Below are 15,403 nucleotides of genomic sequence, written 5' to 3'. Positions count from 1 at the left end.
CTTATTTAGACTTTGTTTACTCACGAAAAGAGACTTCAAAGAAGGAAAATAATCCTAAAATTCCCACTATCAAGAATCCAATCTGAAGTCAAGTATGAACGTAGATTTAATTGACCTTGACATTCCTATTGTTATGAGGAAAAGAATTAGATCTTGTACAAAGCATCCCATATCAGATTTTGTGACATATGAACACTTACGCCACTCTATCGAAGCACTTGTTACTAACCTCTCAAGTGTGGAAATCCCTAAAAATGTGCAAGATGAACAAAGAAGCTTAGAATGGAAAAATAGAAGAGATGCAAACTCTAGAAAAAAAAATGGTACATGAGTTGTTGTATAAAAACTTAAGGAAAGACATTGATGGGTATTTATAGTCAAATATAAAGTAGATGGATCGATTGAACGCTACAAGGCAAGACTTGTTGCAAAGGAATGCACTTAAACCTATGAAATTGATTACTAAGAAACGTTCATGAAATTGATTACTAAGAAACATTCACTTTGGTTGCTAAGACATACAATTTAGGTCCTATTGTCATTGACAGCCAATTTAGATTGGATTCTTCAACAATTAGATGTGGAGAATGTCTTCTTAAATGGAGATCTAGAAGAAGAAGTCTATATGGAGTTTGAAAAACTAAAGTCTAATAGAAAACACCTAGAGGGGTGATGGGAGGAGGGGGGTGAATAGGTGGTTTAAAAATTTTCAATAAAGATTTATATGTTATACCTAGTTCTTTTACACTACATGTTAGGGATAATCAATTTTATCAATTATAGGCAATTCAAATAGAATATCAAATATAAAAGATATAAATAATGAGACATAAGATTTTTTACATGGAAAACCCTCACACTAATTGTGGATATAAAAAACTATGAGATCTAAGACCTATTAATCTAAATTGACTACACGAAATCAAGTTACACGAATTTATTTGACCGTTTTATGCTAAAGACTTATTATTTAGTATACAACTTGATTCACATCAACGATACAACAACCTTCAATTACTCTTATGGATCACTTCAGCCTCGCTAAAGGGATGGAGGTCTTTGAACCAAGATTTAAAGATCAAATCCACAAATGAGAGATCGAGAATAGTGTGACACTTTAGGCTTTTTCTCTAGGAGATCCTCTCTAAAGAGTATAAGTAAGTTCTTTCCACAATCTCTATATGACCTCTAACCCTCAAGGGGTTAATAGAGAGGTATTTATAGGCAAAAGCCTAAAGAGTTTCGATTTTTAAAGAGTTTTAAATCAAACTTGCTTGGAAAATCTTGGCAAAATCTGCATGACTACTCGAGCTAACTTACCCGCCGCTTTAGTGCCTTGGGGGCTTGAGGGTATGGATTGCTCGAGTGATCTTGAGCGCTTGAGTGCTCTAGGCTGATTAAGCAGTCCTACCCTCTTTCAAAAGTCAAAATTTAAATAATTTTAAGTTCAAAACAAAATTAATCCTCTTAATACCTCAAAGTAACCTAATTTGCCACAAACAAAACATTTTTAAACATACTAATGACTTTTCAGTTGGATGAACAACAACTCTTGATCTTCAATGGAGAGCAAGTCACTATCTAAAAAGACTTCTATGACCAAACATAAAAATGAACAAAATTACTAACAAAACATATAAACAAGACTCAATGTCCTAACAAAGTTACCACCAGGATTTGATAAAGAAAAAAAAATGGAAAAGTTTACAAACTAAGAAAGTCATTATATGGCCCAAAGCAATCACCTAGGGCATCGTTCAACCAATTTAATAAGGCTCTTTGTCAACATGGATATAAGCAACCACATGCAGATCATACTTAATTTCATAGGTATAAAAAAGGAAAAACAACAATTCTCATTATTTGTGTTGATGGTATTATCTTAACTAGGGATGACCAAGTAGAGATAGAATGCTTAAAGAAAAATCTTGCAGCTAAATTTGAGATGAAAGACTTGGGAAGTTTAAGATATTTTCTTAGGATGGAGATTACAAGAAAGAGAAAAAGGTGATTTCAGTTTCTCAAAGGAAATGTGTGTTAGATCTACTAAAGGGGACAAGAATGCTTTGATGTAAACTAGTAGACACTCCTATGGATCTAAACTTGAAGTTGGGTGAAAAACTAATTAACAACCCGATGGACAAAGGAAAATGTCAACGCTTGGTCAGGAAGCTTATTTATCTATCTCATTCTAGGCGAAACATTTCTTTTGCAGTAAGTTTTGTGAGCCAATTTATGCATTCTCCATTGAAAGAACATAAGGAAGAAGTATAATGAATTTTGAAGTATCTAAAAGGTAATCTTAGAAGAGGACTCTTCTTTAAGAAAACAGAAAAAAGAGGTGTTGAAGCCTTTACTGCTAATTGGGATGGCTCAGTTAATGATTAAAGATCAACATCAGGCTACTCCTCATTTGTTTGGGAAAATCTAGTAACTTGGAGAAGCAAGAAGCAAACAGTGGTAGTAAGAAGCAATGCTGAAGTAGAAATGAGATATGTAGCTCATGGAATTTGCAAGTTATTATGGCTAAAGTTGTTAGCAAAGTTAAAAGTAATAGTAAAGCTACCAATGAAACTTTACTATGATAACAAGACTACCATAATTTTTTTGCACAATTCAATGCATCATGAACAAACCAAGCATGCGAAGGTTGATAAACATTTTATTAAAGAAAAATTAGAGGAGGGAATTATCTGTATGACTTATGTGCCATCATCAAAACAAGCTACAAACCTTCTTACAAAAGGACTCATTGAGCCATCATTCGAGAAGTTAGTAGACAAGCTGAGGTTGTTTAATTTGTTTAGTCTAGCTTGAGGGGAGTATAAGCGAATGGATGGAGATTAGTTTGGTTGTTATTAGATGACTTAGTCAAAGTTATTAGACGTTGTTTTTTCTCATTTTCTGGGTAGCTAGTTATGTGTTTTTCAGTTTTTAGAACAAATGATGTCTACAACCTATAAGGGAAGATTGTATTGGTCAATAAAATAGGTTTTTTTTTTTCAATTAAAAAAAACTGTTGTGGTGTTTTGTTGATTCCTTCCTTGTGTTGGCTTTGAAAAATCTATAGAAAAACAAATAACTTATTTAAAAACATTTTACAAAAAATTGTTTTGAAGAACAGTTCTAGAAAATATTTCTATATATGATTTTATTTTTTCTAGAATGTTAAAAAACTTTGAATGTTCTCACTGTTTTTCCTGTATTTTAAATATTTTTGAAAAATAACTATGATATTTAATGCATTATTTTCAATCATTTTTTATATTGGTATAATTTTTTTTAAATAGTCTTAAAAAAACAAGTAAAAATAATTCAAATATGTTATAAGAAACACTATTTTCAATAATTTTTAGAAACCTGTTGTTTTGGAAATCATTGACAACTATTTTTATGTTTTTTTTCTTAAAAACCAAAAAATATTCTTGAGAATAGTTCCCAAACATAGCCAAATTCCCTTTTTTTCCTTTACATAATACAAAATAATTCTCCTTCACCTCTTTTAACTTTCAAGACATTTTTCTTGATTTGCTAGAATTAGAAAAACAAAGACAAAGACATACAAACCTTGTCAACATTGTTGAATTAAATTGTTCCAGATATTAACAAAAAGGTACATATATATATATATATATATGTCATGAGATCACAACCAAACAAGCTTTGTTTGGAGTTGACTAAATGATTTTGTAAACCCCATCAAAATATAATTTTGAATCTTTACATTAGTATACAAGAGTTTATGATATCAGATTGTAACAATTTTGAAAGAATATTTCATACTAAAAATTACTTAAAAAACTTTTTTTAAATTTGAATGAATATGAAAGGTCCTGGCAAGCTTGGTTATATAATATTAATACACGTACACAAGAATAATGCAAATAAAGTCAAATGTGCACAAAAGCTTAATCTCACATACATATTTTGAAATGGTCTCTTAAGTGCCAGCAGGTAGCATTAGCAACTTACAGATATGGCATCATAAAGCAAAACATACAAAAGAGACTGATGAACAATTCATTGGCAGCATCTCTCTGACTGGGATGGTATCAATACATGTCCTCAAATGAAGCCAAATTCTGCATATATATCTAGAAGAAATGAAGACATTAAGAACAAAAGCCTTTTTGACATTTGAAGGTATATAAAGGGGAAAAAAAAAATGTAGCAGTTTCTCACTCACATGTACCATGTAGAAGGAAAACCCTTTCTTTGTTTTTCATATGAAAAGTTGAACTTAGTCTTCCTTATCAGGACCTTGGCCCGAAGGGTCCACTTCGTCCTTCAGAATCCCCTTCCTCAGCATTCTACACATGTAGAGCATCATATTGAGCAGGAAAGAAGAAAAATTACAATAACAAAACTTAAACGAGAATTCCCGGTATGAAAAGAGAATCACACAATGACCAAATCAAATTGCTGCTACATGGTAACCTTGTAGTTCTTTGTCAACATTGATAACTATTGTAAATGACCTAATTAAGTCTCACCAAGTTCCTCAATCCATAAAATGAGACCCTCCATGTAGCTAAAATAGGTAAATACCTTCAATCTAGTGTCCCATATTATCTTCAATCTGCATCAAGCCTCAAACAATTTTTGAAATGATTTACCTCCAAACATATGATAATAACTTAAGGGCATTCCTAAGAACCTTGGGATTCTACTCCTCAAACTCCACCATGGAAATTACGAGTTAAAAATATTTTGCTGATTTACTGGTTTGAAATATTTGAGAATATGAAAATATGTGAAATAAGACAGACTCCTTTAACATCAAGGGAAACTGGTAAATATTCGTGCTCAAGTAAGGACTGGCAGCGTAAACCCAACTCTAGAAAAGTAGAAACTCAAATAATTAAGGACATCTTTTGATCTATACTAACTTGGTCCTTAAATGAACTTAATTATCAAATTTCTTCCTCTAACTATTCCAACTTGATTACTTAACTATGTTGGATCGAAGATAAGCCCTCATATCTATTCTCACTTCTTTTGCAACCACAATACTTGACTTCCAGTTTCTCTTTGCATTTGGATTTTCTATATATATAATCTTTTTGGCAAGCACTTCAGAGTTTGTAACAATCCCAATCTTACAACAACAATGTACATGAGAAGTCTGTCATTTTTTAAATAATCAACACAATCATCAAGTTTCCATCTTTAACTATTCTAACCTGACTATTGGACCAAGTTAGAGACAATTAATTCTCATGTACATTATAACTTCTAGTTTAAGCCACAGCATAGGCTGTCTCTCTAGGTCCGCATCTGAACTGACTGGAAATCTATGTTTAAAATTTTCTATAACCTTTACCTATGTATCTTAAATTCATTTCAATTGGGGTGCAATCGGGTCATGTTTTAAAAAATGAAGCATTAAAATACTTGAACAACCAAAAACAGATAGTAAGACAAACTTAGCCCAAAGCAACCTAAGGATATGAGAGAAAAAAAAAAAAAAAAAAAGGATCATTCCACACAAATCATGGAAAATTCTACCTCCATCAATGTAGATTCCTTCTTTTAAGAAACTAAACATGCTTATAGACTTGAAAAACATGAAAATTCTATGGCTTGCTCTATGCCTGCTTCTCATAGCAACAAAAATTGAAAGATGGTAAACAGACAGAATTAGAACTAGAATTCACAATATGCAGAGAATAGTGAAGGGAAAAGAAGGTGTTAAGAGTGAAGGAAGTTGAGGGGAATTATTATGTACCGTCTCCATAAACATCTTTTGTATGGTAGTATTCAGGTCATTCTCCCAACGTTGGTGATAATAATCCATCTCCACTCTCTGTAACCTTTCTGTGATTGAGTCTCCTTTGCAAAAAAACTCCATCTTAGGGCATGTTATTACCTGCATTTCTATCAAGCATGGGAATTTGAAAGTGTATCTTGCTGAGCAAAAGCTTTTCAGATTTGGTAAAAAAGAAAGTTCCAGTTTTTGTAATTTGGTGAAAAGAATCTCATCACCCGTTGCTTCACCTCCTTCATTTTCAACTATTTCTTTCACCTTATCACAAGAGCGAACAGTCAGCTCTTTGAGTTGCACTAGTCTTTTAGCCATTGAAGGTGATACCAAATTTATCAAATTTCTACATCGAGATACATGTAGAGACTGAAGATTTTGAAGAATTGACCCAAACCCAGATAGATGCCTAAGCATAGGTAGATCTTCCAAGTACATTATAGTTAACCGTGGAAGTGTCTCACCCGCATGACCTTCCACTTGGATTACCTTTTCCACTGAATAAACAACTTCTCACGATGAGCTGCTCTATATTATGTGGGATCACAAGCGAAATATCATGACACGCTACTATCTCCAAAACTCTTAGTTTTCCAAATGACTCCCTTGAAAATTGGCCCCACCATATCTCCATGGGGCCCTTGAAGCCCAACTTCAGCTCCTCCACGTTAGAAAATGTGTTCTAACAAATCAAATAAATAACATTAATATTTTATTATGCTAACAAAACTTTAGTAAATAAACAAGGTCTATATATAAAAAGGCTTCCAAGTAATTTATCTTCGTTATAGGTTCTCTAGTAAGCTAATTTTATAATCTGGTTACTAGTATTATTGAACACATGATCATAAGATGAATATGGAATTTATATAAATACCTTGAATAGTTATAGTAGCTAAATGCAGTTTGGGTAATATAATATAGCTAGACTACAAAAAAATAGGTTTTTAGTGACGAATCTTTGGTCACGGCCACAAATATAGTGACCAAAGATATTATTTTGTCACGGCCAGGATAAAGTTGTGACTAAATGTGTTAATGTGGAAAAAAAATATGTTTAGTCACGGTGATTTTATCAACCGTCACCAAAAGTATTGATGAGAGGGTATTTTAGTCACGGATTTTTTTGAAACCGTGACTATTTGTAAATTTATGGAGGGAAATTTTGGCGCCAATAATTTTAGTCACGGTAATTTTATCATCCGTGACAAAAAGTGTAACGAAAAGATGTTTTAGTCACGGTTTTTTGTAAAACCGTGACCATATATATATATTGTGACTTTTAGTCACGCCATTGATTGATCATGACTGTAGGGGAAGCTATAGTCACGAATTTCTCATGACCGTGACCAAATGCATAGAGGTTTATTTTAAATATTTTGAACCTATGGTCACGGGGTTCACATAATCGTGACCAAAAGTCTATTATTTATTTTAAACCATTTTTTGGGTTATCTATTATAATTTTTTAGAAAATTATATATATATATATATATATCATAAATAGAAATTATCATTAATAGTAATAATAATAGTTCTTATTAATTATAAAAAGTTTAAAGTTATATTACTATATTTTTTTTAAGTTAAGAAACAAATTAGTGTGTTACCTATTTTTCTTTAGTTAAAATTATTTAATTTCCTTGTTATGATTAATGTTTTAATAAGAAGCAAAATAAAGTTTAATATGTTAGTTTAAAAATATGATGGTTCAATTTGATATTATTTGATAAAAAGTTTAAATGCAAGTGAGTTAGCAAATTAAAAACAATTTTGATTTTATATATGATAAATAATTCTTATTATATTTAAAGTATCAATAGTCGTGATAAATAAATTTTACTACAAACAATTACTAGTAAAATTGTTTATAGTTTTATTTAATTTTCAATCATAAAATATTTTTTAATCTTTATGATTTTTGCAATACAGAAATAGTTTATAACTACAAAAATAACATTCTTTGTTTATGATTAAAAATAAAAGTTCTAAACTTTTATAATTCTTAAATTTGTAAAATTAACAAATTTATAAAGTTAAAATTCATGGAAAAATATTCTTAAATGCACCATTCTTTGTTTATGTTTATTATATTTAGTACCAAATGGAAGTCTGAAATTCTGTTGTCCAAATGTATGATGAAATTAAGCTACAAGCATATGGGATAAGGTAGAAATTAATATCATTAAATATGAAAAAATGATACCATATGATAAAATAATAATAGATTGGTATAAGATATAAAGAGACATGTGACTGAAAATAATGAAGACAAAGTAGGAGTAGAATGCACATGTAACATTTCCTAGCACCTAAGGCCCACAAAAATACTAATAAATTATAGTTTTATTTGTGAAGTATTTTGACATTTTCATAAACAGTTATACAAAAAACAGTTTTTTAAAACATTTTGAAAAATTTGTTAACGGATGTATTTTAAAATAAAAGTCGATTTAGAAACCTATAATATTCTCAATATATTTTTTATGTTTTTAAATATGTTTAAAAAATAACTTTTATATGTTATATTTTATTTTTGATTATTCTTTGTATTTACATAATTATTTTTGAAAATATCTTTTACTCTAATAAGTGAAAACAATTTAAGATAACTAAAAATATTAATATTTTTTTAAAATATCTTATTTTTTGTTTTTAAGAACAAAAAATTGTTTCCCCTCTATGGTTTACTTATTTATTTATTTATTTTTAAGAATAAAAAATTGTTATAATTAAAAGCTCGTTAGCAAACACTGCCTATACCTTTGAATTATTTTAGAAAAAGAACATTTTATATATGATAAATAATAGGTTTTATAATAAGATAAGTTATTATTAGAAGATTTTATTAAATTTTATCATCATTAATATTAACATCACTAAGAGCAGTTATTTCTTTTTTAGTAAACTTAAATTTACTAAACATGTTTAACTATTAAAATTTTAAAATATAGAACTTGATAAATTTCTAATATAAAATTTTAAAATTTTAAAACTTGATAAGCTTGATAAAACTCTGAAAATAACAATTTTAAAATATAAAACTTGATAATTTTCTCATACATAATTGTAAAATTTAAAATTTTAAAACTTGATAAAAAAATTTAAAATATAATACTTGATAAATTTCTAATATAAAATTTTTAAATTTTAAACTTGATAATTTTAAATTTTGAAAAACTTTATAAAACTTAATAAAAATTTTAAAACAACACTTTGAGTAAAACATTGAACTTTCAAAATTAATTTAAAATTTTAAAATAATTGTAAATTTAAAATTTTAAAATAATTGATAATAACCACGGGCAACATTTTAACTCTTAAAATGTTAAAATGAGATTTGATAATAACCATATAAAAAGCCATATTATAAAGTCTCACATCACTTTCCATTATAATCTATCACTTTCCAATATAATATTTTAACTGTGGGCCTTAACCATTGACTTTCCAATATCAAAGACACAGGCAACGTTTTTTAACCCATTTAACCATTGAGTAAAAGCCTTCTCCCAAACATTTCCAATATAAAAGCCCCTCTCTTCTGCCAACAAAACTCTGTTTCTCTTCCTCTCCAAAACCCACGGCCATAAAACCCACAAAATCTACCCACAGCCCCCATTGCTTGGAGGAAGCCATTTCCGGAAAAAGCTTATGGAAGCCATGCTGAAGAAGCCCCATGGAAGCTATGGTCCGTAAAGCCAAAGCCACCTCCAAGAAACTCCCGTAAAAATCGTTTCTCTCTAGGTTTTGGTGAGTTTTGGGATTTTTTTTTTTTTTTGAGTTTTGTTAATTGGTATTTTGGAAATGTTTGTGATTAGGTTTGAGATTCCATTGTTATTGGGTTTATTTTCATTTTATTGGGTTTATTTTCATTGTTATAGGGTTTTGGTGCTTTTGGAAAAATCACACTTAATTACTTCCTAAGGTACAATTTCTCTCTAGTTTCTCTCTCTATTTTTTCTATGATTTAATTCTGATTTCATTGTTATTGGGTTTATTTTCATTGTTACTGTGTAATGAAAGAATTTTTCTTTTGTTTGTTGTATTATCTTCAATTGCCTATTTCCATTGGGTTTAATTATTGTGTTGAAAATTTGATTAGTTTCCAACAATGTTGTTTTTTCTTTGTTTTTGTAGCTTTGAGTTTGTGAACATGTTGATATGGATTAAAACCATATATTCCACACTCCACGTTTATGAGTCTCACAAACAATAATATTTTACAAAATTTTAAATATTTTATTTGTATATCAAATAGTCATACAATTAAGACACATCACTTTTATGAATATTATTTTCCATGTAAGATAGATTTCTATACCATATGTCACACTTTAGTTAAGGATATGGTAATTTAAACAAATATTTTTTAAGATAGTCCTAAAAATTATTTTAAATTTTATGATACCATTAAGTGTATTAGGAAATTGCCTTTTCAATTAAATATTAAAATATTTTTTAAAAGACAATTTTAAATTAAAATTAAAATTATCTTCCTTTTTTTTTAAAGTAATTTTAAATTGCCTTTTCAATAATATTTTTTTAGCTTTGGGAACTCATATTACCAACTATCTAAAATCCATGATATTTTAAGAAGATAAAAAAAAATAGAAAGTAGATAAAAAAAAATTATAATTTAAGAACTATTAATTATATAATAAGAGATACAAATAATTATGGAAAAGTTTGTATACAAATAACCGTTTAAAAAAATAATTATATAAATATATAAAATAAAATATTATATATAAAATTTATTTTAAAAATATTTTAAATTTTTAAATATTCTTTTGTTTTATTAAACATAATTATTAAAACTCTTTTTAAAAATAATTATCAAACATGCTATTAAAAATTTTGAATCATAATTCTTTCTAAATAAATTCATTATACAATTAATAATATAGAATGAAACTTAAGTATGTAATAGCTCCCACCATAAGTCCCCTAAAATTTAATGATTTTCTATGTGGCATGACATCATGTCATAGTCAAATCATTTTTATTCTAAAATAAATAAAGAAATTTACAATAGTGGTGCAAACTAGATTGCAATGGTGGATTAATTAAAGTTAAAGTAAATCCCTCAATGCATCCAAACTTACATGATTAAAGAAATTTTATAAATTAGAATTATGAAATGAATAAAATAATAAAGGATGGATTATTGATTAGCTTAATTGGCAACTATTTTATAGGCGTCGAGATACAAATAAGAGATACAAGTAGATATTTTATTTTATATATACAAATAATTATTTTTTATTTTTTATATATTTTTTTAAAAAAAGTGAGTCAAAACTACACGATTCAATACCAGAGGACAAGTTGTTTATGATGGAAAAGGGGAAAGATTGTCAAGCTATATGGGAACATTGGTGCGATCTCAACATAATGTACCCATCCAAGTTCAAGATTGGAATCATGTTAGTGAAGATGTGAAGGAAAAGATTTGGGCCTTAGTATTGGTATATGGTAGTTAATATTCAATCTAAATTGTAATGTTATTTTTTAAAAATGATACCTCTTATTTAAACATGACATTTTAATGCAATACAGGAAAAATATGAACTAGAAGAAACATGTAAGAGCTACATTCTTCAATGTTGTGGAAATTTGTTTAGAAGCTACAGAAATAAAATGAAGGCCAAGTATTATAACCCTTATAATACAGATGAGGAGAGATTGTGCCATCGATCTCCACACTTATCGGATGATGATTGGAGATGGCTCATCCACTTTTGGGGTACACCTGAGGCCAAGGTAAAGATAATGATCTTTTCTTGATAATGTATCTTATGATACTCATATTCACATAAAATGATATTTATTAGTTATATCTAACCTAATACTTCATGTATATAACTTTTATTATGTTTCTATTACCTATATAGGTAACTTGCTATTTTTTAATTGATGTAGGATATCTCAGAAAAAAACAAGGCAAATAGGGCAAAACAAGTGATAAAGCATACATCGGGATCAAAAAGTTATGCTCAAATTCAATATGAACAGGTTGAAATTTATTATTAATATGATTTGTTTGTACATAAATAATTCATCATAAATAACTCAATTGTTTTACTTATAAGAATAGGCACAAAAGAAGGAGGATCGAAGTGAGCCTAATAGAATTGAGATGTTTGCCCTAACACACACAAGAAAAGATGGGACGCCTGTTGATGATCATTCTAAGGAGATTATGGTAATGAAGTAAATAAATTTTATATACTTGTATTTCAGTCATAGCCTCATACTAAATTATTTTAGAAGTCTAACAATTTTTTATTTTTTATAATTCCAAGATCAATTTCAACAATTACTATCTCAACCTGAGGGGACATCTTCTTCTACTTCTGCATCATCTGGAGCATCTACATCTGTAGCATCTACATATGTAGATGAGATATATACTCAAGTCATGGGTCCAGAGAGGCATGGTCGTGTTCGAGGGTATGGATTTGGTCCTACTCCTACCTCAATCTTTGGTTCTACTAGTAGGAGACGATCAGGAGTTATTCTTTCAACACAACTTGAAAACGCCCAAGAGATGCTAATAGCTGCAGAACAAAAGTTTACAACTGCAACTGAAGAACTCTCAAATGTGAAAGATGAACTCTCACATGTGAAAGAAACATTTGAAGAGAGGTTGATAGAAGTTCAAAAGAAGACACGTGAAGAAGTGAAAGAAGAGTTTGAAGAAAAAAATGATGGAAATGCAAAGAAAAATGCAAGCACAAATGCAAGCACAAATTCAAGAACAGATGATGCAAATGATGCAACAATTTCAGCAAAAGCAGTAGACATTTGAAGATTTTGCTATATCTTTATATGATAGATTCTCTTAACTTTTTTTTTAAGATTATGCTACTTATTTATATGATAGATTCTCCTAACTTTTTTTTGCTTTCTATGACTATTATGTGATGTTTGGTTGGTTGATTTGTTATATTATGTTAGAATGTGAAACTAAATTTGAATCTCTTTGTTTTTTGTTTGTTTGGTTTTTTTTTTGTTATATTATGTTTTTTTTTATTTAATGACTTATATTGATATATAAGTTTTTAACTAGCTTGGAATAATTGATTGTAATATTTTGAAATTGGTTTAATTTTTTAATTGCATATACAGGTCTAAAATGGGTTTGTTTGGGTTTATAACAGGTTTGGGAAATTTTAATTTATAAAAAACCAATGTCCAAAATATAACATATTTTAGTCACGGCCACTAAAAAATTGTGACCATAAGTGTGCTTTTAATCACGCTTAAAATGAATCGTCACCAAAAGTTAGGGATAGCGGTCATAATAAACTTAATGTTTAGTCACGGTCACTTAATTACTGTGACCATATACCTATATTTAGTCACGGTTAATAAAAATGACCGTGACCAAAAGGTGAAATTTGGTCACGGTTAGGGGCATTGACCGTGACCAAAAGTTGACATTTGGTCACGGTTAGAGGCATTAACCGTGACCAAAAGTTGACATTTGGTCACGGTTAGAGGCATTGACCGTGACCAAAAGTTGACATTTGGTCACGGTTAGAGGCATTGACCGTGACCAAATGTCACGTTTTGGTCACGGTCATTTTTATTAACCGTGACTATAGACTTACATGTAGTCACGGTTAGGGTACTGACCGTGACCAAAGGTTAAACATATAGTCACGGTTTATTACCTGACCGTGACCAATACCTTTAGCTACGCCTCATACTGTGACGCTCGGTCACGGTTTCGTAAGACCGCGACAATAGGTTTTGGTCACGGATATATACGATTTGGTGACGGTTGGCGACCGTCACCAAAAATCCTATTTCTTGTAGTATATCACTAGCATTTGTAGCACTTGTTATATCAATGATTAATTATTGGATATAATAAAACATAATGCTCATTACACCTGCAAAACTCTCATCACTTATAATTATTTGTGCCTCTTTCTCCATGTTCTCAAGTCCTTTTATCTAATTTGATTAATTTAGTTATAAATGAAGTAACCTAGATGTGCAAAAGAAGTCATACCTTTTCGATCAAGAAGAGAGGTTGTTTATCAACTTCACCTTCAAGACTTTTTTCTTGCAGCAGTAGCTCCACTTCGTCACAATTGCATACCACCAATGTTTTCAAGAGTGGACATCCTAAAGTATACTTATCCCGATAGAATCTCTTGAGCTGGTCTAATTTAGTAAGTTTGAGAGAGGTTAGTCTAGGGAATAAAAAAATTGGCACTTCTTCAAGTCCATTTTCATTTGCAACAATTTCCTCCACTCCACAATCAAATATCTCTAGGACCTTAAGTTGTACAAGGCCCTTCGCAACCGAAGCTGGAAAAAGATATTTCAGGGAAGCACAGTTACCAACTTTCAATGAATTTAGACTTTGAAAGGCAAGATATCCTCGGGAATCCTTCTTCCTCACACTCCATATTTTGACCATGTAATAAAGACATTTCTCAATGGAGGGACTGCAATACCATCGGATTCTGCCCTATTTATTTCTCCCATTTCAAAAATCTCTTTTAAGGAGCAACAATCTTCTATATTCAGAGTTTGTAGGCTTTGTATCCCTTCTAAGAAATTGGATGGAAAAACAATCAGTAAATTTTCACAACCCTTGAGATACAAGTCCTTCAATTTGCTAGAGGAACCTACAGGATCTTGGTTGTCCCACACTGTTCTGACATTATCCATTGGATTCAAATGTAAGGACTCCAACTCGGGGAGTGCAACCTGTCCAATTTATCACATAGAATTAATAATTAATGTAGTCATTCACCTATATTCCAATAACTAGACATATATAATTGAATATAAGAGGTAGAAACTCAACATGTTAGTGTGACAAAGTACAAAATTAACCGAAACTTTACTATAAATTCTCTTTTTAAATGAGAAAATAAGAGATCCCATTTTTCATCTCTTTTTTTAAATTTAAGGAAGTTGGTACCAAATATTTTCTTTCAATTAAGGCAATAGAATGATCCCAATTTTTGCATCTCCTTCTCTTTTTTTTTTTTTTTTTATCATTTGATAAATCATTGTAGATCATGTAGAAGTGGCCATAATAGTCATCAATCTCTTTTTTCATATTCCATAGCCTTGTAAAAAAAAAAAAAAATTAAATCAACCCTTCTACCATGCTTTGTAGATTAAAATAAAGAATAGAAAAAATGATATTTGTATAAATACTTTTCTTCATCTAATTACAAATTAATTATCGCACTAGCATGCACCTCATGTTTGATATTGACATCTCTTTCTTCCAATTTTTAACGTATGATCTTTTCTTAATTTTTTCACTCCCTTTGTTTGTAATTTTTTTCACTATTTTTATTTGTATATTTTTTACAACTTATTTTATTTTATTATTTACATTTTAAAATTTGAAGAAGTATTGAAATTAATGATTCAATATTGATAGGGTACTCAATCATTATGAATTGATTAAAACTATTAAGATTATCATTATTTAATGCCTTTATTTTATTATTTTTCAATGATAATTCTCCAATATAATTTTTATTAACTTATAATACCATAAAACAAGTAAATAATGTGACTCTTTCACATTATTTAAATTTTTAAGCTATAATTTTCAATTGAGGTGAGTCATACTCTATATTCTTCCATCTTTATTTA

The 15,403-nt window shown here is 29.4% G+C and overlaps 1 protein-coding gene and 1 long non-coding RNA gene across 2 annotated transcripts; one reads left to right on the top strand and one right to left on the bottom strand.

The window, feature by feature from the left end:
* Positions 1-3,897: 3,897 nt before the first annotated feature.
* Positions 3,898-4,304, bottom strand: LOC104881438 (uncharacterized). Its single transcript, XR_002031872.2, has 2 exons — positions 4,187-4,304; positions 3,898-4,082 (listed from the first exon to the last, which is right to left on the bottom strand). It is a non-coding gene; the product is annotated as an uncharacterized LOC104881438 (long non-coding RNA).
* Positions 4,305-10,774: 6,470 nt separating this feature from the next.
* On the top strand, positions 10,775-12,748 carry LOC104881439 (uncharacterized). The gene is made up of 5 exons (XM_059742875.1): positions 10,775-11,232; positions 11,324-11,527; positions 11,687-11,779; positions 11,862-11,969; positions 12,070-12,748. The coding sequence occupies exons 1-5, from the start codon at positions 11,131-11,133 to the stop codon at positions 12,148-12,150; spliced, it is 588 nt and encodes a 195-aa protein (XP_059598858.1). The 5' UTR covers positions 10,775-11,130; the 3' UTR covers positions 12,151-12,748.
* Positions 12,749-15,403: the final 2,655 nt, after the last annotated feature.

Source organism: Vitis vinifera, chromosome 14 (genome assembly GCF_030704535.1).
Source record: "Vitis vinifera cultivar Pinot Noir 40024 chromosome 14, ASM3070453v1".
Taxonomy (NCBI): domain Eukaryota; kingdom Viridiplantae; phylum Streptophyta; class Magnoliopsida; order Vitales; family Vitaceae; genus Vitis; species Vitis vinifera.
This window is presented reverse-complemented; position numbering and strand designations above follow the sequence as displayed.

Coding starts and splice junctions, on each gene's coding strand:
- LOC104881439 (XM_059742875.1), top strand. CDS start 11,131: ATGGGAACATTGGTGCGATCTCAACATAATGTACCCATCCAAGTTCAA. Junction 11,780..11,861: donor CTCAAATTCAATATGAACAG/GTTGAAATTTAT, acceptor TTATAAGAATAG/GCACAAAAGAAGGAGGATCG. Junction 11,970..12,069: donor ATCATTCTAAGGAGATTATG/GTAATGAAGTAA, acceptor TATAATTCCAAG/ATCAATTTCAACAATTACTA.